This window comes from Tamandua tetradactyla, chromosome 8, assembly GCF_023851605.1.
Source record: "Tamandua tetradactyla isolate mTamTet1 chromosome 8, mTamTet1.pri, whole genome shotgun sequence".
NCBI lineage: Eukaryota > Metazoa > Chordata > Mammalia > Pilosa > Myrmecophagidae > Tamandua > Tamandua tetradactyla.
In genome coordinates, this window is record NC_135334.1 from 102,294,828 (window position 1) to 102,316,526 (window position 21,699).

The following is a 21,699-nucleotide window of genomic DNA, read 5'->3' on the forward strand; positions in this document are numbered from 1 at the left end:
CTATGTTTATATCTAGAGTTTAAATCTTTTTCATTCAAATGATACATTTAAATTTTTATATGAATCAGTTTCTTTTTGGTTGTGATATTCTGTTGCTTCAAAGTTTCCAAAATTATCATATCTCCAACTTGCTCCTGAACAATCCATTTTGTACAAGATACAGTTAGAGGTTTGAAAGGTAAGATTTAGAGCCAGATTGTCTGGGCTGTAATTCTGCTGTACAGCAAATGTGTAGTAACTGCTTAAGTTTTCTCATTGGTAAGTGGAGGCTAATAGCAGTACTTAGTGAAGATTTAATAAATAGTAAATGACAAATGCTACAATTCCCATTCCTCAAGCCAGAAACTTTGGGATTGTTTTTTGCTTCTCTTTTTCTTTTATAAATTTAATAAAATTATGCTAGATAAACCTTTAAAATACATCGAGAATCCCAGTGTTCCTCAACCTCCCTCCCCTAGCCATTCTTATCATTCTCTTCCAAATCACATCCTCTCTCTCTGGACTACTGCATTAGTTACTAATTAGCCTCTATGCCTCTGACCTTGGCCTCTTCAACCCAGGTTCCTCTCAGCAGCCAGAGTGATGATGATGTCACCCCTTTTCTAAAATGCATCCAATGGCTCCCTGTTTAACTCAGAATAAAAACCAAAATCCAGTTGTGCCAAGCCCTCCCTCATCTGCTCCCACTCCCTGCATTTCCAATCTGACATGATAACCTCTCTTCTCCCCCTTTCTCACACCTCTCAACCACGCTGATCTCCTTGTTCTGTGAATGGGCAAGGAAGTCATGGTCCCATCTCAGGACCTTTGCACTTGCTGTACATTTCGCCTGCATAGCCCTTCCCACAGAGGTTTAACATATTTCATTTCTTAACTTCCTTGTATCTTGCCCCAAGGGCATTTCAGAGAGGCCATCCTTGACCACTTTATTTAAAACTGCAGCGATCTGCCCCACCCCATACTCCTTTCTACTTTCCTTAATTGTTATCCACTAACCACATCACTTTCTAATATACTATAAAAGCAATATGTTTGTTCTTTTATTGACCCCATCTCTCTCAGTTTCAGAAGGGTAGTGATTTTAATTCATTGTGGTTCCTGTTGTGCTCTCAAGTAAGAATAACTGTTGGCACACCATATAATATATTTATTTGATGAATTCTTGATACGTAATAACCATTAAGTATCAGCTTTCCACATAAAAACACTAGTTATAAAGAATATTGTGTGTAAAACAAGGGTCAAGAAAAAAATAAAGAATTTTACCAAAAAATGCAAAGTGCCTTAAATCTTTTTCTTATTCATAATGGCCAAGTCATTAAGAGTTGTGATTTCTAGATTCTGATTTGCAATATTTTTCGAACATTATAAAAGATGATGGTACTTGTGATAGTTAGATTCAGGTGTCAAGTTGGCCAAGTGAAGGTGCCTAGTTCTGTTGTTGTGGACATGAGCTGATGGCATGTGAACCTCATCTGTTGCTGATTACATCTGCAGTCAGCTAGGAGGCGTGCCTGCTGCAATGAATGGTGTCTGATTTAATTGGCTGGTGCTTAAATGAGAGAGCGTAATGTAGCACAGCCCAAGCAGTTCAGCATACCTCATCTTAGCACTCACAGCTCAGCCCAGGCCTTTGGAGATGCAGAAAGAAATCACCCCGGGGAAAGTTGTTGGAACTCAGAGGCCTGGAGAGAAGGCCAGCAGAGATCACCCTGTGCCTTCCCACGTAAGAAAGACCCTCAGTTGAAAGTTAGCTGCCTTTCCTCTGAAGAACTAACGAAATAAATCCCCTTTTATTAAAAGCCAATCTGTCTCTGGTGTATTGCATTCCAGCAGCTAGCAAACTAAAACAGTACTTACATTATAATGGCAGGACTTTGATATTTGAGTCCTTCCTCTCTATAGTATTTTTCTCCATGCATTTATCATGAGACATATTTAATATTATACTTATTTACTTTATTGTTTTACTTCTCTTGAATGTTCAATGGGGCAGGATTTTGTGTGTGTATATTTGATAATATCTTTCTAACTCTTAGAAGAGTTTCGGCATCTCAGAGGTGGTCAATAAATAATTGTTAAATGAGTAATATATTATATATGTACATCTAGGTGGCACAGTCTATGGTTTTCACAAACATCAGCTTTGGAGCTGGATCCAGACTGGGTTTCAGCTTTAGATGCACCTCTTCACTAGTTTAGTGATTTTGGCAAGTTACTTAATTCTCCTATTTCTTAGTTTATTTATTATTCAAGGTCAGTAGTAATTAAACACACATCTTTAATCTGTTATAAGGATTAAAGGAAATAACACATACAAAGTCCATAACTCATAGAATATATTCAGCAAATGTTAATGATCAATCAGTGTTAGCTATTATGGATAGTATCATCATTAAATGCTTAGGACAGTTTACCATAGCCATCAATCACTTCCTGTCTCATCTTAGTTTCTACCGGTGTTAAGAACCTCATACTGTTAGATCTATATACATAACTAATTACTAATTACTAACAAAATTAATTAATCCCTACGATTATAGAAAATGAGATTTTTTTCACAATACTTAATCAGACAAATGATTGAATTTTTGAAAGCACTGTATATATCCGTCCATGTCAAAATTCATGTTTGATGGGTACTTACGGATTCAGTAGAAAATAACTCTCCAAGATATTTTTATTTCTCTGAAAAGGCTAAATATATAGTAATCTGTCTGCTTCAGAATTTGAGGAGACATCTGCATCACATGGAAGGTGAATTTTGTAAAATGTATCAACAGTTCTTGGCCATACCATAGCCACCATAGATATTTCTTATTTTGTACTATTTTACATTGGTTATCATTTGCTCATCATTCTGATCCAATTGTTTTGTGTAATTGGTATTACAGTATTTTACCCTTTCTTGTCATTTCGTTGGTAGCTATCCTTTTATCAGTGCCCTCTCTCCTCTTTGAAGTTATTAGGATTTCAATCTTTTGATACTTTAAAAAATCTTTCTTGTAATGTTTGTCAGCACTTCTTATGTGATTTGTCAAATTTCTTCTGCCTTTCAGTCAAATTAACATATTCAGAACTTTCCAACTTTTAAGGAAAATTCTCAAAATCAATGTTTAATCAAGCAAATATATGCTTAGGAATTGATTCAATTCTTACAAATGCCTCTCCAAGTTCAAAACAGAACTGTCCAGCATAGTTTGCCTGGGTCCAAGTATGTTTACAAAAGCTTTAAGTACACTGACTAGCAGAAAAGCATTTAAATCCTTTGAAAGTCTCTACTTACTTGATAGCTATCAGTGTCCGCATAAATGTAATAACAGGCAAATGTTCATGAGCTTTTTTATTCATGTGAAAGCTATGATTCACTAAACTTGGGTGGGGGGAATGAAAAACAGATATTAACAAATTTAAAGAGAGAAGAAGGAGAACATAGAAGAAGGATAAAATGGATGTAACTTTCTCTTTCTTTTTTCTAGCCCTTGGAAGAGATAAGGATTACATGGATGACTCAGAACATGCTAATTATGACCGATCTCGGCTCATTAGCAACTCTGTTTTCAAAGACAAATCTGACTCCAAGCCAAAAGTGTTGTCTAAGGTAATGCATACTAAATTACCAATAAGTCATTTATAGACCATAACTTTGGAAACTTTTCAATGTTTTCAATATTAGTCTGCGTGAGTAGTTTTGTGCTGGAGAATATAAGAAAACACGCAGGGGAGGATGGGCGGGTATGAAGGCAGCTCAGTGGTAGAATTCCTGCCTGCCATGCGGGACACCCGGGTTCCATTTCCAGCCCATGCACTTCCCCAAAACCAACGAGCAAGCAAACAGACAAAATAACCAAACAAAACCAAAATTTCAACAAATGGTGCTGCAGTAAGGGGATACTCACATGGAAAAAGAATGAAATGTGACCCCCATCATACAGCACACAGAGAAAAACAAAAAAGGAGAAGATGGAGGACTCAGAAGTCATGTGTAGACATCTTATTCATTTGTGTTATCAAACACAATCGTTCAAACACTTAATCCGAATATTCCTTCCTTCAATAATATCCTCTTTAGGGGCTTATTCCTTCATTTTTCACATTCTTTGAAAGGCTGCATGATTAATGAGAATAAGCCATAGCATCCAAGGGTCCAGGGTTTTACTTCTAGTTCCACCGCTTGCCGGTTGTGACAATTCATTCAAGTTCATTAACCCCCCTGAGCCTTTATTTCTTCATCTATAAAATTGGAATCATGTTTTCTACTTGAGGAAATTCTTTGACGATTAAATGAGGTAACCATGCAAAACTATCTGGTGGATAGTAAAAGCCAAATAGATGGCAGTTTTCTTACAGTGGGTTGGAGGTTGAGAACACCTCCTGAAACTATAGGTCCACAATAAATGAATAGCTGGGGTAGAGTTCAGCTTGAAAAACTCCTGACTCCAATAATCCCATAATCTCTCAATGAAAATGCTTTTTCAGATTATTCAAAGCATCCAGATGTGGCATGAAACAACAGATAACAAATTGATGCTGCTTCCTTTTTTCTTTAGAAGAGTAATTGATCTTTATTCCCCTTTTGATGCTTTCTAATACAAATCCTAGCTCAGCCTGAGCTCAGATGTTTCATTTTCCCCTACTGCTTAAACTGGGGAATCCCTTTATTTAAAAAAAAAAAAAAAAAGGATATTAAGTGTAATTCAACATCAGGTATGTATTAGCTTTCAGTTATCACTGCATGCTAATAATCATATCCATTGAGTATATACTTCTCTGTGATGTTTGATGTGGCTTGGTTTAGATTAATTTTGCAAATCCCTTTATTAGTCACCAGCAATGCATTTGTGGAGAAATATGGCAGAGTTTAAATATCATCATAACTGAGACTGAACTTTAATAAGTAGATGCGAATACAGATGCTTGTGCCAGATTTCTTCATTCCTATTGGGTTTGTGTTGCTAAAGAAAATCACTATTCTTAGGTTATCTTGGCAAATCTGGGGTCTGTATCTCAGTGTTCCCTGGCATCGGCCTCTCTGCCTCTTTCTGATCAGCACAGTAATTTTAGAGAGTCTCTGCTGTCTGTGAAGCAGTGTTCCAAAGGACCTGAGAGGAGGGGGAATACTATGGGTTAAATTCTCTCAGCCCAAAAGATATATTGACATCCTAAGCACCAGTACCTGTGAATAGGACCTTGTTTGGAAATAGAGTCTTTGCAAATGTATTCAAGATGAGATCATACCGAATTAGGGTACCCTTGTAAGAAGAGGAAAAGATCAAAGTGACAGACATAGACAAGATTGCCTTATGAAGATGGAAACACACGAGGATAAGAAGTCCATAAGAAGATGGAGGCAGAGACTAGAATTATTTGGCCATATGTTAAGGATCACCTGGGGTCACCAAAAGATAGGAAGAGACAAGGAAGTCTACCTTGCTAGAACTTTTGGTGGGACTGTGGCCCTTCTGACTCCTTGATTTCACATTTCTAGCTTCTAGAACTGTGAAAGAATAAATTTCTGTTGTTTAAAGGCATACAGTTTATAGTACTCTGTAATGGCAGCCCTTGGACTCTATACAGGGAGTTATAAGAAGAAATGAGGAAAAAACAGTGTTATTCTCTATGGTACTCATAGCACCAAAGAGAGGAAACTTAATATGGCTTCAGATAATTAGAAAATGTACTAAGTCTATATAAAATCTGTCTTTTCTGCACTTCTGTAATTTACCATGCACCACCATACCTGTCATTTCATTTCTGATCAAAAGTAGCCATTTACCAAGTCCCACTGAATAGACTTTAACTGTAGAATATTGAAATTCAAAGAACAAAAATTAAACAGGCATGTGTATTTTATTAAATTAAGGTAAGATAAATGAATGCTGTATGATGATAGTAACAGACCACAATTGTTCAATCCAAGGAATCCTAGTCTAGCATCCACTGAAACTACTTCATTACGTCCCCTTTTACTCATATGCATCTATTCAAACTGTAGAACTTCATGAGTCACTGGGATACTTTGGATTTGCTCTTCCAACTTCTGTTAGAATATATCTACTTTCATCAATTTCATAGGTTAGAATATATCATAAATTCCATTTGAACAAAGGGTTTCATTGCAATAAGAAGGAAAAAAAGGTGTTTAAAATCCATCTAGCTAGACCATTTGCAAAGCTTGTCTACAAATGAAAGGTAAAATAATATGAGTGGAAAATGTTCTTTGCTGTACATTTTTCACGAGGAACCCCAAGATAAACAATGACCTGTATTTCTATGTTTGAACTAGTATCTGGACACTCTTCACTTTATAAATTTGCTATCATTCCTCTCTTAGCCCACCCTACCATTAAATTATATGTGTGTGTGCTAATACATATACATATATTGCATATTTGTATTTTAACTTTAACCCTGTGGAATTGATATTAGCCATTCATTTGTTACTTATAAAATGATCACCTTTCATATGGTTCAAAATAACATTGTGTGTATGTATGTATACATAGTATACATATGTATACGTAGTAAATATGTATAATCGTGCACCTCACAACATTATTCGCTTGGGAAATTATACCAATTGCAACCTGGCTCACACACCTGCATATTATGCAATGTATTTGATATTTTATTTTTTCACAAAATTGATTCAATTACAAAGGGGCCATTTTAGAGGTGGCAAAGCACAGTTACAAAATAGTCAATGTGAAGGGAGCTCTGACTTCCAGGCAGAATGTTATTTCCAAGCTAAACTGCTTCGTGAGTAATGGCAAATATTAACCTATAAAAAAAAAATAGAGCTTTCTAACAAAGTTCAGTAACAGCTATAGTCTAGGAACAGAGAAAATAAGTCCAAATTTTCCAAGTTGGTGTCTTAGGATGAAGGTCAGTTAAGCTTGTGAGCTGTAAAACAAACCAGAAAAGAAATCCATCTGACCGATTACTGGGCCTTGTGTAAATGGACTCTACATCTGTTAGAAATTTTGATTTATCATCCATTGTGCAAACACTTCCCTGAGTGATCTTGAGTCAGGGTGGTGATTTTTTTATTTTGTTCATCTATCCACTGCTTACATTACTTTAGTAAGCTACACATATTTATAAGGTGCTATAGTTTGTTCTAGAATGCATCTTCAGAACAAAGAATTGTATCTTTAAAATGTATTTGTTTCACATCATGAACTTTAAGCATGTGTCATTTATATGAATTTATACTGAGATTCCTCAATATTTTAGAGATTGAAAGCTTCTACAATATTGATATCTATGATAAGGTGGTATTGATAATGAGATGAACTAGAGTTTTGATTTATTGGGAAGCTACTACTTGCAAATCTTAGCCATGTAGAGCATGAAAAGATGGCAGACACTTCGCTTTTGCTTTTTTTGTTTTGTTTCAAACAAAGTTCTAGGGCAAATGTGGGGGGTTGCTTTAAGATAATTAAAATAGTTAATGGGAAAATGTTGCTTTCTCTGTCTTATTATGTAAATAGCACTTGAAGAAAAAGTCCTGTAGCCAACTGGATGATCCTCAGAACTAGAAACGCTCTCTCCATCAAAGAGCAGGGTTTTGGCTTTTGCTGTCCAGGCATTTGGAATACAGTTAAGGAGGTGAACATGCATAAATAAGAAAAAGATAAGGAGCTCTAGAAATTAGAGATGATACTGAATATGGGCTAAATCTGGGTTTAGCTAGCTACAAGCTTTAAAATAGAAGCCAGGTTTAAATATCATTTCAGAACCATCATGGTAAATACAAAATTGGTCACAGCCCTTCTTTCTTCCTTATATCTATGCTGTTTTCAATGAAGTTTTGCTGCTCCTTCCATCAAGAATTTGGTCTATTGGAGTAGACTTGTACCTTGCTTTGGCCAGTAGAAATCTGTAGAAATGACTTGTGCCAGCTGTGAGCCTTGGTTTCAAGAAATCTTGTACTCCCACTCTTTTCTCTTGGTTCTACCTCTCTACCATTTGAATAAAGCTAGCTTCCTGAGCTAGCCTGCAGGAAGATAAATGACCATGTGGACCACAGCTTAGTGAGCCTGGTTGCCCCAACTGAGGCAAAAATGTTAAAAACCCCAGCAAAAGTTAGCAAACGGACTCATGAGAAAGCCCAGCTAAAATCGGACAAACTATCCAGCCAGACCCAGCCTGCATTGCTGATTCACATGATCATGAGCAAATAAATGGTTGTTGTTAGAAACCACTAAATTTTGGGATAGTCTGTTTCTCAGCAATAGATAATAGTTAGAGCCATCAATGTTGAAGGATACCATGTTGGCTGTTACCAGTGAAGTTTACATAAAGTGAATTCTTCCTCAGTTACTGGGAAGATTTGAAAAATAGTTCGTGTGTGAGCTGCAACATACGCACTGATTTATTCCTACAGAGCCCAAGTATTACTTAAATAACATAACCTAAATTACATGGTATCTAAGTAAACTAGCTAAAACTTTCTGAAATTATTTTGTCTTTTTAGAAAGTACTTACAAAAGTGCATCCTTTGTGATAAGGTTATGCCAGAGAAAGATTACAAGATTATTTATAATTGAAATATGTGTGTATATTTAGTAGCATCAGTCACAGCATCCATTAACATTTGTGAAGGACTAATTTTTTGAAAAATCAGATTTATTCTCTTCCCTGTATTTTGGCAAAAAGCCTCTCCCAAACCAGTGTAAGCAAGGAATTTCAGGAAGCAAATTTGTAATGGAAAAAAAAAGAAGGAATTCCTTAAATTCATACACAGGAGCATTCAGGATGATCTCAAACAAAGTTCTAGGGCAAATTTGGGGGATTGCTTTAAGATAATTAAAATAGTTAATGGGTGAATGTTGCTTTCTCTGTCTTATTAATGTCGAGAACACTGTACACAGCACTTGAAGAAAAAGTCCTATAGCCAACTGGATGACCCTCAGAACTAGAAACCCTCTCTCCATCAAGGAGCAATGTCCTCTAGACAGGAACAATTTACAGGAAGCATCTACAATTCATCTAGTTCAGAAGCAATGCAGCTCAGAAGCTGAATCCATGGCTTCTGTACTGGGCATTCATGAAAGACTGGGTTTGTGGCTGCCACTCTCACCCACGATGGCAAAAATAACTGTAAATGTTGCCAGTAATGAATCTGGGAATATGAATCCATTTTCCAAATCATAATAACTTTTCCCCCTAAAGGATGTTGGATATCAGATCAGACAGCAAAGAAGTTATGGACCAGGAAAATCTTGACATGAATATTTTAGCAGGTCATTAAATTTAGATCACAAGGCTATTCACTTTAACTGTGTGAATGGGTATTGACAGATGGTGTTAATCTCTAACTCAATCTGTCATCGGAAACTTTTTCTGTAAAATAAAGGCCCTGGTCTTATTATGGAGAAGGTGAGAAAGAGATGGCCTCTGCAGTCTTGTACATTGTACTTTCTTTGTCACCAACTATTTCATTTACCTGAATGGCTTTTTTTTTAATCCAAATTATGAGCTAGGATTAATACTCTAAATTTATTACTACATGCTTTTTTCCCAGCAATTGTGAGATAGTAATGACTTGATAAACTACAAAAAGAATGACTAAACTTGCCCTTATGTGGCTGCTTTAATCAACAGGATTATACATGAAATGAAATGCTAAGAGGATAAATTTTATTTGCATTTATTAAGATAGTAAGGTTCTAAAGAAAATGTTCATTTTCCTGACTTTATGACCTGAAGTAATCCTTTTTAAAAATAGTTAAGAATATCATCTTGGCAAATGGTATGCTAAATATTTAATTTTCATATAAAATATGGAATGTAAAGCAAATCATCTTAGTTTATTAATCTTTTTCTAGTGCTTTAAATTTGCCTTCTTGCTAGTATAAGAAGGCTCATTCTCCAGCAGTCCAAGTTTCTCACCGATCTTAATCTTGTGCCAATTTCTCACTGACTTTAATCCTTTCATCCTCAGAACATTTTCCTAGTAAATGGTGAGGATTTGTTCCACATTAGCTAATTGTGAAAAGATTTTCCAGATTTCTGAAACTCCTCTGTGCGTGTTTGTGTTTGTGATGTGTGTTCTAATAAAGATGACATGATAAGTAAGTAAAGAAAAATTGATCTTTTAAAAAATACTAAAATGTTCTCACACCTGATTGATTATTTGGAATGAGTTAAAGTATTTTTAGCTGCCTACATTGTATCTTACACCAATATGAATTGTTGACGAAATAAGCAGTTCATAAATTCAAAATAAATATGTTAAAAAATAACAATAAACAATATAAGCATTTTTTCTAATCAGTGGATAGGTATGGACTTTCTAAATTAAAAAAATGATGAAATTAATCATAGGAATCGCTATAAATTTGACTATATAAATAGTAACTATGTCAGTGTCAAAATACAACAAACAAAATTAAAAAGTAAGATAAAATTAAGATGTGATAATCTGCCATACTGGCATATACATGACAGAATTGTTAATATTGTTAATCTACAAAGATTTCATAATATAAATAAGAAATGTATGAATGAAAAAATAATTTAAAAGCAGTATAATACAAACCTATAGAAATTATTAGTAATTCTAGATATACAAAGACTTTTTAATCAAATTAGGACTATTTGAAACACAATAAAAACCCAGTGCTGAAACTGCAACTATAAACTGAACTTTAATCTGTTTGTTGGTAGATGTGTGCATTGAACTAAATTTCTGATGTGACAATAAGAATTAAAAGCCTTAAAATAATCTTACCCTTGAGCCCACTTCTAGGAAATGTATTGAGAGAATGCAATTAAATGTTAACCCAAATCGTTATGTTTAAGGATATTTATCACACTGTAATTTGTGTAGGGGAGAAATATCTATTTTTCAAGAGTGAAAGGTGAAAATAAAAATAATAATACAGCCATGACAGTACTATGTAGAAAAATAAAATCCTCAAACTAAGGATAATAGCAAAACGTCAGTGTATGATTACATACAATAACAAGCTATTTATAAGATCAATATTTACAGCGTGGTATCAACTCTATAAAAATATCTTGCTCCTTGCCATAGAAAAAAATATTTAGTAGTATATACACAGATGTTTACAGTGTTTATCACTGGATTGTAAAATTCAATTAACATTTACTTTATTTCATGCATTCTTAAATTTAAGCTATAAGTGATATGATTCCCGTTTTGAAACGATACACACTAATAACATGACTAAGCCAGGGTTTGATAAAATGGTTCTTTTCCCCAAAGGTGCTTTTCCACTTTGCTACACTGGCAGCACAAGAGCGATTCAGCAGGTCACCTGTTGTAGTCTGATAACCATTGTTAAGTAGCATTTCAGTTTTTCTCCGAATATTTATTAATCACTTATGCACCTGCAACTGTGGTAAGCATTTTATTTGCGTTATTTTGTTTAATTGCCGCATCAGCTCTCTGAGAGTTAGTCATATTAATCTCGTCAGTTTTTTGCCCAACTCTCTGAATAAGTCAAGAACAGAATTGAATTGGAGCATATTTCTCTTTGACTGTAAAACCCTGTGCTTTTCTGTCTCCAATTCAGTATTTAACGGTAGAATGTACACTCATTTATATTAAGCATCCCTTTTGAAAATCCTAAAACATTGCTAGTGAAGTAAGCAACAAAGAATTTTAATAAGTTTGTGACTAACATACAACATCATGGCCGTGGTTTGAAGTGTTTAAGATATACTTTTGTATAGACAAACAACTAACCATATATAGGGTATTTGTTACAAATTTATTACTAAACCTCAGCCAAAGTAATCATAAGTGAAAAAAAAGTAAGTAGTCATAAGTGAGAAAGTGTCTTTTCCTTAGGATTACATGATAGTGCATTAAAATATTTTTATATGTGTCTCGTATAGTGTGGAAACTTCTCTTGCCAATCAGGAAAACGTAGCAAAACATGCCTCTCTACCACTAAAAAAAACAAAAAATGGAAAAAAATATATATGCCCCTCCAGCTACTGCCAGCAGCTATGTCTAGAATAGGAAGCTAAAAAGTGAAGATATGGAGACATTTTAAGTGTGTGAGATTTGAGAAAAGAATCAATTAGCTTAACTTGCACCCCCCCAAAAAAAAAAATTGTTCCAGCAGTAACCTCTGTCCTTCTGCATCAGGAAAGCAATTTATTTTCCATTGCTATAGTAGAACTGGTATATTATAATTTAAAGACAACTTTAATAAATATGCATTTTAGTTTGCCTAGGTTTATTTAAACTATGGTTTTAGCTTATATGTTTAGTCTTCCTTCTTCCTCCTTACTTAACATGATTAATGGGAGGTACCTATGCCCTTAAAAGATAGGGAAACGAAAGGCCACAACTGTGCTGTTCAACAAAATCACTGTCTCTTTGGGCACGTTACCTGTATCTCAATGGCTGAATGGAATTAAAAATAGATTGTGCCTAAATAAAAGAGCTAGTTAGTGGCTACTGTATTGGACAGAACAGAAATAAAGTACTTTTGTCATCTCAGAAAATTCTAAGGTTGGAGCAGAAAGTTTAAATGAGTTTCCAAATAGTCCTCCTTAAGCCAACACATAAAACCAAGATTTGGACTCCAAACCCTGTTTTCTTTCCTCTAGCATGCTATCTACATGTATAGAAAAGAGGTATGCTGGAGAATATTGCCCTAGATATCATAATCCCTCAAAGACTATGTAGAAAAGTGCTGCACTATTTATTTAAGAAGTCTTATTTTTTAACCAATATAAGGAAACAAAGCCAGAGATCAAAACATCTTCTCTCCCTTGACATTCATGGTTTGGTAAGAAGATACATAGGAAGTTTCCTGAATCACCAATTTATTGGTTTTCCCTTGGGTACTTAAGAACTCTATTTTGGAGGAAATAGCTCCTAAGCCTCCCTGAAAGATTTCAATTCTAAAATGAGAGCTGAAATAAGTAGTCTACTGAAATTTCAAATATGTTTATGGGCTGTAAAATTAATCAATAAATTAATGTGTGGACATTCCAGTCAAATTATTCTGGTTCTAGTTGATATTCTATATTACGATCAATGACAAGCTCACATTAAACCAGTTCTAATCGCTTGGAAGTCAGGGCAATCAGAGTAGTCAGATCAGATGCTGTTGGACTCCGTTCTAAGCTATAAGCGACATTAAGAGTAAAATCTTTCATTTAGTGTCCACCTCCAAGCCTCTCCCTCCCCCTCTCCCCATTGTGTGCATAGCACAGGGAAGACTGGATTGGGAGTTGGAACTTTAATGATAATGATAATAAAAAATAATAATTACAACAGCTAACATTTATTAAGTACTTTTCATGGATTGTGTTGCTTCCGAAGAAAGTAGGTTCTGTCTTTACTCTCATTTAAAAGGTGAAGACATAGAACCTCAATGGTGGTAGGTAACTCACCTGTTACATAGCTGGTAGGTAGGGAGCAGGTATATAAGGGTGACCTCGCTGGCCAGCACTGCACTGCTGTGCACACATGGAGGTGTGCACAAGGGACTATGGAAACCACATGACAGGTGTATAGATAGTTAGGGATATGTTAGTGTTACTGGGAAATAATCATGGTACATGAAGGGATTGTGACTATTGTGCTTTCCTCTGTTTTATGCTTAAGAAGAAAATAAAATAAAATTGGGGCTCTGGTGCTCAGATACTGGTAAGGTGTAAAATACCTGGCCCTTCCCTTCTGCTTATAGCCCTTTACCTTCACATGCCCTCTTCCTCCATTCATATTGGCATGCAGAGCTCTTTATCCCACCAAACAAGTACATAAAAATAGGAGTATTCAGGCATCACTGTTCTCAAGGGAGAAGAAATCGTCAACAAAAATCATATAAAGAACCCCTGTGTTTACTGGATACTTTCTTATGCTGGTGGATTTTTGTTGTGCTGATTGTTTTTTCTTGTTGTTGACTTACTTGCAAGATACGGATCAGTATTGCAGTTGAGCATTCCAGTCATGGAAACCTTTGGGATTTTATGAAACCCTTAATACCACAGGCAATTTAAACACGAGGATTACAGCAATCTACCAGTTAGTGTTTAAAGCTTTCAAATTATTGTGTGAAGTTAAGATTTCCTATTCATGAGCCTGCTGTAAAGTCAGTTTTTAAGTGTGCTGATTAATTCAAGACCCTGTCCTTTAAACGGCTGCTTCCTAGGTTCAGTGTCTTATCAGCCCCAATAACAAGCTGTTTGTGGAGGTTTTCTTGACTGAACTAAATATAACTCCTGTGTTGCATCTCATCATCTCATCATATGAATGTTAACAACAAGGGAGCAGAAACGATCCAACTTGTATTTCACATTAGTCTAGGTAACAGTCAATTCTATTGCTCTGATATTACAGTAACTTTATTGTGTGCAGTCCAGAACCAATATAATACAATGTCAAGTTTAACAGATGCAGGATTTTTCAGAAACAACAAAGGATTCTGTTGTACCCTTCACCAGTGAATAAAAAAATGAGGCAATTTCCTTGGGGGAAAAAAAAGGAAAGAAATGTATAGGAAGCTCTGGCAAACAGCACTCAGCTATCAAAAAAACATTGTTTGGTTCACCAATAAAAATTTTAGTTTTATTTACAAACTGAAATATACCTCCTGTCTTTTGTGTTAATTAGTCTAGCTCTTTCAAATAGCATAAGAATGTGCAATAGATTATTAAAAATTGTCAGTCAAATCATTAAAATGTCACTGACATTATATGACTAAATGACACTTAAATGAGTCATACATAGACACTACTAACCAATGATATGTGAAGTCAGCCCCAAATCCCACCACATCACCACCACTCTAAAAATAAATTAATAAAAAGGAATGCAGGAATTCTTATAAAAGATGGGTTGACTTTTCTTAATCATTATTCAGACTCAGGTATTGAAAGAGTTGTCTAAAAACCCTGCAGTCAAATGCTTTGTGCAGAATTCAATATGTAACATCTAGCTAATGGAAAAAGCAGGCGTGGAAGGGAGAACTTTCTGTTGTCATGCTGAAGAGTGCTTTAAAGAAGATTGTCATTTGAGACTCTGTTGTCAGCAATGAAGGATTCTAAATGCAGCTGAGCCCAGAATTTTGATCGTGGTATGTTTAAAAGTTTGTTGATCTAGGAATTCTATATTCCTATATAGAATTATTTAAAAATATGTAGAGTAGCCAATGAAGAATAATTTATATTGGTTCCAGAATTTGGGATGAGTTGTATCTGTTATTCAAAATATTAGAAGTATATTTTTAAAAATAAGAAATGGCATGATGTAAATATGCTGGGTTTTTTCTTAAGTATCGAAGTGTTAGTCTTGCATGCGAAATAAATGCCACCTCTCTGAAGTTTTGACTATTTTAAAATGTATTTTATTACTGATTTCAGTGAAATAATTATTCACAAATTCTACTCTAAAAATAGTCCTTGATTTTAAAGTACATGGAATATGGTTACTTACAAAATAAGAGTTTTAAAATGTTCTTAAGAAATTGCATTTACATAAAATTTTTATTGAATTATTTCAGTCAAATTAGAAAAATTAAGGAAAATTTCTGAATTTAAAGAAGCCTAGCTCATTACATTAAATGTTAAAATAAGCAAGTGTCATAACTATTTCATAACTATGAAATTCATTATGGTTTAAGCTAGGGAACAAAATATTTTCAATCTGTTCTCTTTTTTTCCTAATGGTTTTAAAGATGATAGGAAAATTGTTCATCCTATTATAAAGCATTTTCTTTTCTTTTCTTTTTGTTTAAGATCTCAAATACTTCCATTTGGTAATCAGTAGTTCAATTTCTAAATCTATATTCAAGGTTGGATCTTAAAATAGTTAATCTCAGAAATAGAAATAAGTGCTCCTATTTTGTCTGTTTGTTTAAAGTAAAATAAGTACTTGAAAATTCCTTAAATAATATCTAAAATGTAAATGTCAGTGCCCAGAAAAAGTATACACACATATTCTTTGTCAGTTACTTCCACTAAGTGGGTATTTAAATTTAAATTTAAATTTTATTTTTAAAATATTTATTTCATTGAGAACACCACGGAAAGCCACAGCCTATATTCAATCATAGACTATTCTATATAGAAAGGCTTGGTTTTTTATCTTCATTAGATAAATCAGAGAACTTACAATTTTAAGTCAATAAAAATGGATGGAGAGAGAATAATATAACATAATCAAAGGATCAGAAGTTAGTACTATACCTGTTCATTATGGAAATGCAATCCATGTTTTGTTTCTTCCTGTTATTTCCTTTTTACCTTTGTAAAGAGTATTTACACTTGCTTCATAATTTTTGTTCTTTCCTTGGATACAATTTGTATTTCATGATATTCAGAGTCATAGTTTATCCAGTTACACAGGCCAGGGAATTCATGTGTTTTCATTCTCACCTTCACTGATAAATTTTCTATCTTCTTTGTAACCCTAAGATACTGTGTTGCTTGGTGAGAAAGCTCCATTTATTAGGAGATTCAGATGTGGAAAATCACTAGCTACCCTTTAAATAAAGTAACAAATAGCTATGGGAAAAGCCATCCCAAAGATAGTGTCTTATAAATCAATTCAGTGTTTGAACATCTTGAAAGAATAGGAAAAAAATGCAAGTTTTTCATACATATACCTGAGTTAATTATCGGGTACCCGTATGAATGTAGCTTTAGGTTTGGGGGTTCTTTTCAGGGCAAAGTATGTGATGCATAAGAATACTTGATGTTGTTAGGAATATGTATGTTTTAATATTCTAAAAACAAAGTAGAACTATTATTAATTGCTTAATTAAAAGCAAATTATCTTTTTGGACTTCTCTCTCAATAAAGTGAGAGCTTACAGTCAATGATCTTTACGGTTCAACTCTCGCTTTCTAAGAAATTTTAGCTGCAGCAACTTTTAAACACATATGCCTGTTTCTTTCTCTAAACAGACCTTTTACAGCAGTGATTGTCAAGCCAGTGAACACCAGAATTACCACCCCATGAGCTTCTGATACGGTAGATCCAGTTGCGGCCGGAGAATTTGCATTTTTAACAAGTTGCAGATGATGTTGATGTTGCTGGTATAGGGACCACATGTGAGAAACAGTGCCTTAAATATCTGTTTAATATCTCAGTGTATTCTATATTTGGAGAGCCTGCCATGTGCCAGACTCTATGCTGAGACTAGGAATGCACTGATGAGTAAAATGGGCAGAATTCCTACCCTTGGGAAACTTGTATCTAGTGAAGGAATAAAAAAAATAGATAAGAAAACCAGTGCAGAAATATCTTGCTACACATTGCCATAAATACTGAAGGACATAAACTGGGCACAGAGTAGGAAAGCAACTGTCTGGGGCCTCTCAGGAAACAGCCTTTCAGGAGGTATTAGAGGCAAGAATTGAAGAGTGAGAAGGCACGTATGGGAAGAGTGGGAGAAAAAGGTATTTCAGGGAGAGGTGGGTTTGAGAAATGGATATGTGGCTGGGAGAAGAGAGTGGGAAAGAGAAAAGTCAGAGATGAGAGGAGAGAGAAAGGTCAGCAGGTACACTATTGCAAGGAACCTATGATGGGAAGTTTGCATTTTATTCTAAGTTTAAAAGGGAATCCTTGAAGAGTTTTGAGCAAAAGGGCGACAGCTGTGTTCTGTTTTCATAAGATCCCTCTGTCTTATGAAGGGGACCAGGGACGGAGGTGGAATTGACCAGCATCTAGCTGAAAGGTGATGGAGGCTCGCCCTGGAGTGGCAGTGGCAGAAATGGTTACTTTAGACGTTGTTTATGATAACAAAATGTGGAGACCGCAAGGTTACAGTTAGTAAAAATCACTTTGCGGTTGATTATTTGATATGGCAAAGTGTCAAAAAAAGTGAAAAAAAGTAGATTAGAGAGCAAAATTATAATTTTGCATGTGAGGCTAATGGCTAGGGTAGCGGAGGTGTAGGTACTATTTAAATTTCCCTTATTTTTGTTTTGTGTAATAAGAAAATTGCATATTATTGCAAACTTTATAAATTCTTATCTTTCAGTGGGAGAAAAAAACTGAATTTAGAAGATAATTACAGATTGAATGATGATCTGATTCATTCATTCATCCAGCTCTTAAATGAAGTATACATACATATAGTGCCAGGTACTATGGAAGGTATAGTGGGTAGAGAGTGAATAAAACATAGTTCTAGTTTGTAGTCTAGTGAGAACAATGATCATCTGCTTTAGAGCCATAATTCTCCAAGGTAAATGTGCATAAGAATTATGCTTTATATGATTTGACACTCCTTCCAGGGACCAGTTGCTCCTGTCACAATCAACACCCCAGTAAATCTTAAATACACTCTCCATTTTCCATGTCCCCTCTATGTAGGAGTGCTTGGCCCCTCTCCTAGTCTTTTTTCAGGAGCTCCAGTTGCTTATCACTTCTGCAGTGAAGAGTTTTCTCTTTCTCTGGACAGTCACTTCATCTTTTGTCCTACAGCACAAATCACACCAAATTTTAATTATGTGTAACCTATCGCCCCTATTAAATTGCTCTTTCTTAAAGGACATAGGCCATCTATTATCCTTCCTTATAATTACTTCGGTACCCTGCACAGAGGCTGATTCATAACAGGAACTCATGAAAACTTGACTCTGTGAACTACTGAAATAGAATTTTAGGTTATCATTGCAGCTTTAGGTGGAATATGATGATCAGTGTGGCCTTCAAAGGTTAAGGTCGAGTTTGTAAAGGAGGAGGAACTCAAGCTGGTCTTTAAAAGCAGGAAAAACATGATTGAGTGATTTCACTTCTAGGAATTTATACGAATAAAATAAAAAAGAAGAATATGTATTGCATCATCATGAATCATAACAAAGAATTTAGCAAAAAAGCCTAATTATCTTTCAGGGGAAGGTTGAGCAATGATGAGCAATGACACAGCTATAAAGCTGAACAGTGTTCGGCTGTTTATAAGTGCAATAAAATATGGCCAGCCTGGACCGCTGATCCTCAAATAGACTGATGGACAGTAGTAAGTAAAACATGAAGATATGTAATTTTGGCACAAACAGGAATTCCCCACCATTGGAAAACCCAATATAAAAACCAAGGGAGACCTGGATCTGCCCCAGAGATCTGCTCCATTTGAGCTGTTATCAAGTCTCAGATACTCTTCCCTGATTAGCAAGGAAAAGTTCAGACAGCCCCAGTATCAAATATCCTTAGTCTCTTTTGTATTCTTTTCCCTAAAACAAAGTGAAAATAACTTCAGCTGAGTCTGATTTATAAATAACACCAACCTTAACCTGGACTAGCCTTTGTTTACTGGCCTAATTCAAATTCAATTAGATAAGACCTTGTGTATTTGTATAGAACTGCGTGTTGGGCTTTTCCTGGTGGTTTCCCCAAGCATCCTTCCCTTGTGACTCAAATGGGCTGGCCCTCTGCCCTACTCTAAGCTAGCCAGAGTTCTCAGATCTCCTAGCTCTAATGTCCATACAGTGATGGGCAAGTTCCCAAGATGAATTCCACTGTGGGATGTACTTCTAGAACCATAGGGAAAGACACTCTCTTCCCAGCTATAGGAAAATCTTTTTAGTAGGAAGGAAGGAATGAAAACAACAGGGAAAAAAAAGCAAGCAAGAACCAGATTAAGAGTTGGAGATGGAGAAGATATGTGGGAGTAGTAGGGGAATCCCAAAAGGGAAGCCCTCTAGAATTTCTAGTGCTAGCTGTTCTTGAAGCTAACTATGTCTACTCATGGACTTTTTCGGGGTAGAGAGTTGAATATTTTTTACTGTGTTAGCAAAAAAACTTGTGGATAGGTGGATATTGTGATTGGCTGGTTTGAATTGGATTTCTGTCACTTGGGATGTAAAGAGTACTGACTGATATAAATATCCCTGGTCTATTGTTGGGTAAGAAATTTTACAACAGTATATATAAAATTCTGAGAGTGTATATATTACATATCATGTATCATGGCTTATATCTTATTTGTACACACATGTATGGAATTAAACTATCTTCTGGGAGGGATAAAGGGAGAAATTGAGAGAAAGTGAAGCTCTAAACTTGTGATAGCAATTATGTGTGTTACCTCTAGAAATATTCTCATTTTTTCCACACTTTGTATTGATCTCATGTTATTGTGAAAGCAAAAACAGAGTTGGAAGAAGCTAACAAGGCAGTTTAAAAGTGCCATTGTTAGGAGAAGAGAAGGGTTTAGACAATTGAAGGAATAGCACAAGAAAGGGCCTACGGTCTGGAATGAATCCTGTGTGGCAGAGACCAAGGTAAGAGACACACCTGGCCGCAGCAGATGCAGTGTGGAGACAAATGGGGAGGGGCAAATGGGCTGTAGAAAAGAAAACAGCTAGGGGGCAAGATGGATTTATATAAGAAGTTTTACTCGGGGACAGAGCTGGATTAAGGAGTTAGCTGGCTGAGCAACTGCAGGAAGGAGGGGTTTGGAGAGAATGTTGCCAATGGAACTCAGGAGTTACATGTGTAATTCCTTATATACATGGCAAAATAATGAGCGGAACTGGTTCAGATTTTGTAATAACCCCCTCAGTTTGACCCTGAAGATCAAATATGGCAATTTGTTTTAGAGTACAAAGTATCAGGTTGTCCTTTATATACTTGATAATGGTAGTAAATAAAAATTAAAATTATAAAAATGAGAGTAAAATTAACAGGGCAATTACTATGTGCCAAAGTGTATATAAGGGCTTTACATAATAAAATTGATTTATCATAAAATCACTATAAAGTAGATATGATTCTCATTCTCCTTTTTATAGACATCAATTTTTTGATATAAGATAATAGTTAAGAATGTGGCCCCTATATTCAGAACACATGAATTGGAATCCTGGTGTTGCTAGTTACATGCTGTGGGGCCTTGGGAAAATTGTTTAAATTCTCTGTGCCTCAGATTTCCCATCTATAACACAGGTTCTGGAAGCGGTGGTAGGTAAGAACATCTCACACATCATATAGTTGTCAGGAATTGATGAGCGAGTATACATTTAAAAGGTTAGAATAGTGATGGCACATACTAAGTGTTCTGCAAGGAAAACTTACTCGCATTATTGCAGATGAGAAAATGGGAGATTTAAGAGATTAAGTAAATGGTACAGCAACACACAGGACAAGTGGCAAAACTGACCTTAGGTCCATGCAGTCTGATTCTGTATGAAGAAAGGGAATGAAGTTGGGATTAGGGAAAGGAGTGACCCAGAAGAGAGAGGTGGTACTTTAAGAAAAAAGAAATTCAAACCAAGAAAAAATGATCTTGGAGAAAAGACTTTGTATATACTGTGTGATGTAAAACCTCCCCCTCATTCTCCTCTACCACAGATGACACGTTCTATTTAGTTCACTAATGTTCAGCACTAATGGGTTTCAGGGTGGGGGCAGAGTGATGTAAAGAACAGGATGAAAAGAGATCCCTAGATATTTTATGTTATAAGTTTATAACCTAGAAAAGAGATCTATAATTTTAAATACTGTAAATGCTAGTTTCTTCCTACAGCACTAAATAAATGAGGAAAAGTATTGGAAGGGGATGGATCATGTCTAGGTTGGTCCTTGTTGACAAAATTTATCTTCAAGTATCAGAGATGGAAAGTAGAGGATGAAATAACGCATTTGGTCAGAATGAGCTACGGAGGTATATGAGGCTGTAAAACCAAAGCGGGGAAATAATTCTTGTTGATAAAATAGGAATCTAATATTGCTTGGAGACATGTTTAAGAGGCAAAA

General features: G+C 35.3%; 1 protein-coding gene across 5 annotated transcripts in view; it reads left to right on the forward strand.

Moving 5' to 3' along the window:
- The window catches only part of ANO3 (anoctamin 3), a 436,850-nt gene that overhangs the window by 264,731 nt on the left and 150,420 nt on the right, over window positions 1–21,699 (forward strand). For all 5 annotated transcript variants that reach the window (XM_077114243.1, XM_077114244.1, XM_077114245.1 and 2 more), the window contains one exon: window positions 3,480–3,601. In XM_077114243.1, coding sequence (XP_076970358.1) covers window positions 3,480–3,601 — 122 coding nt within the window. The remainder of the gene's footprint in view (window positions 1–3,479; window positions 3,602–21,699) is intronic.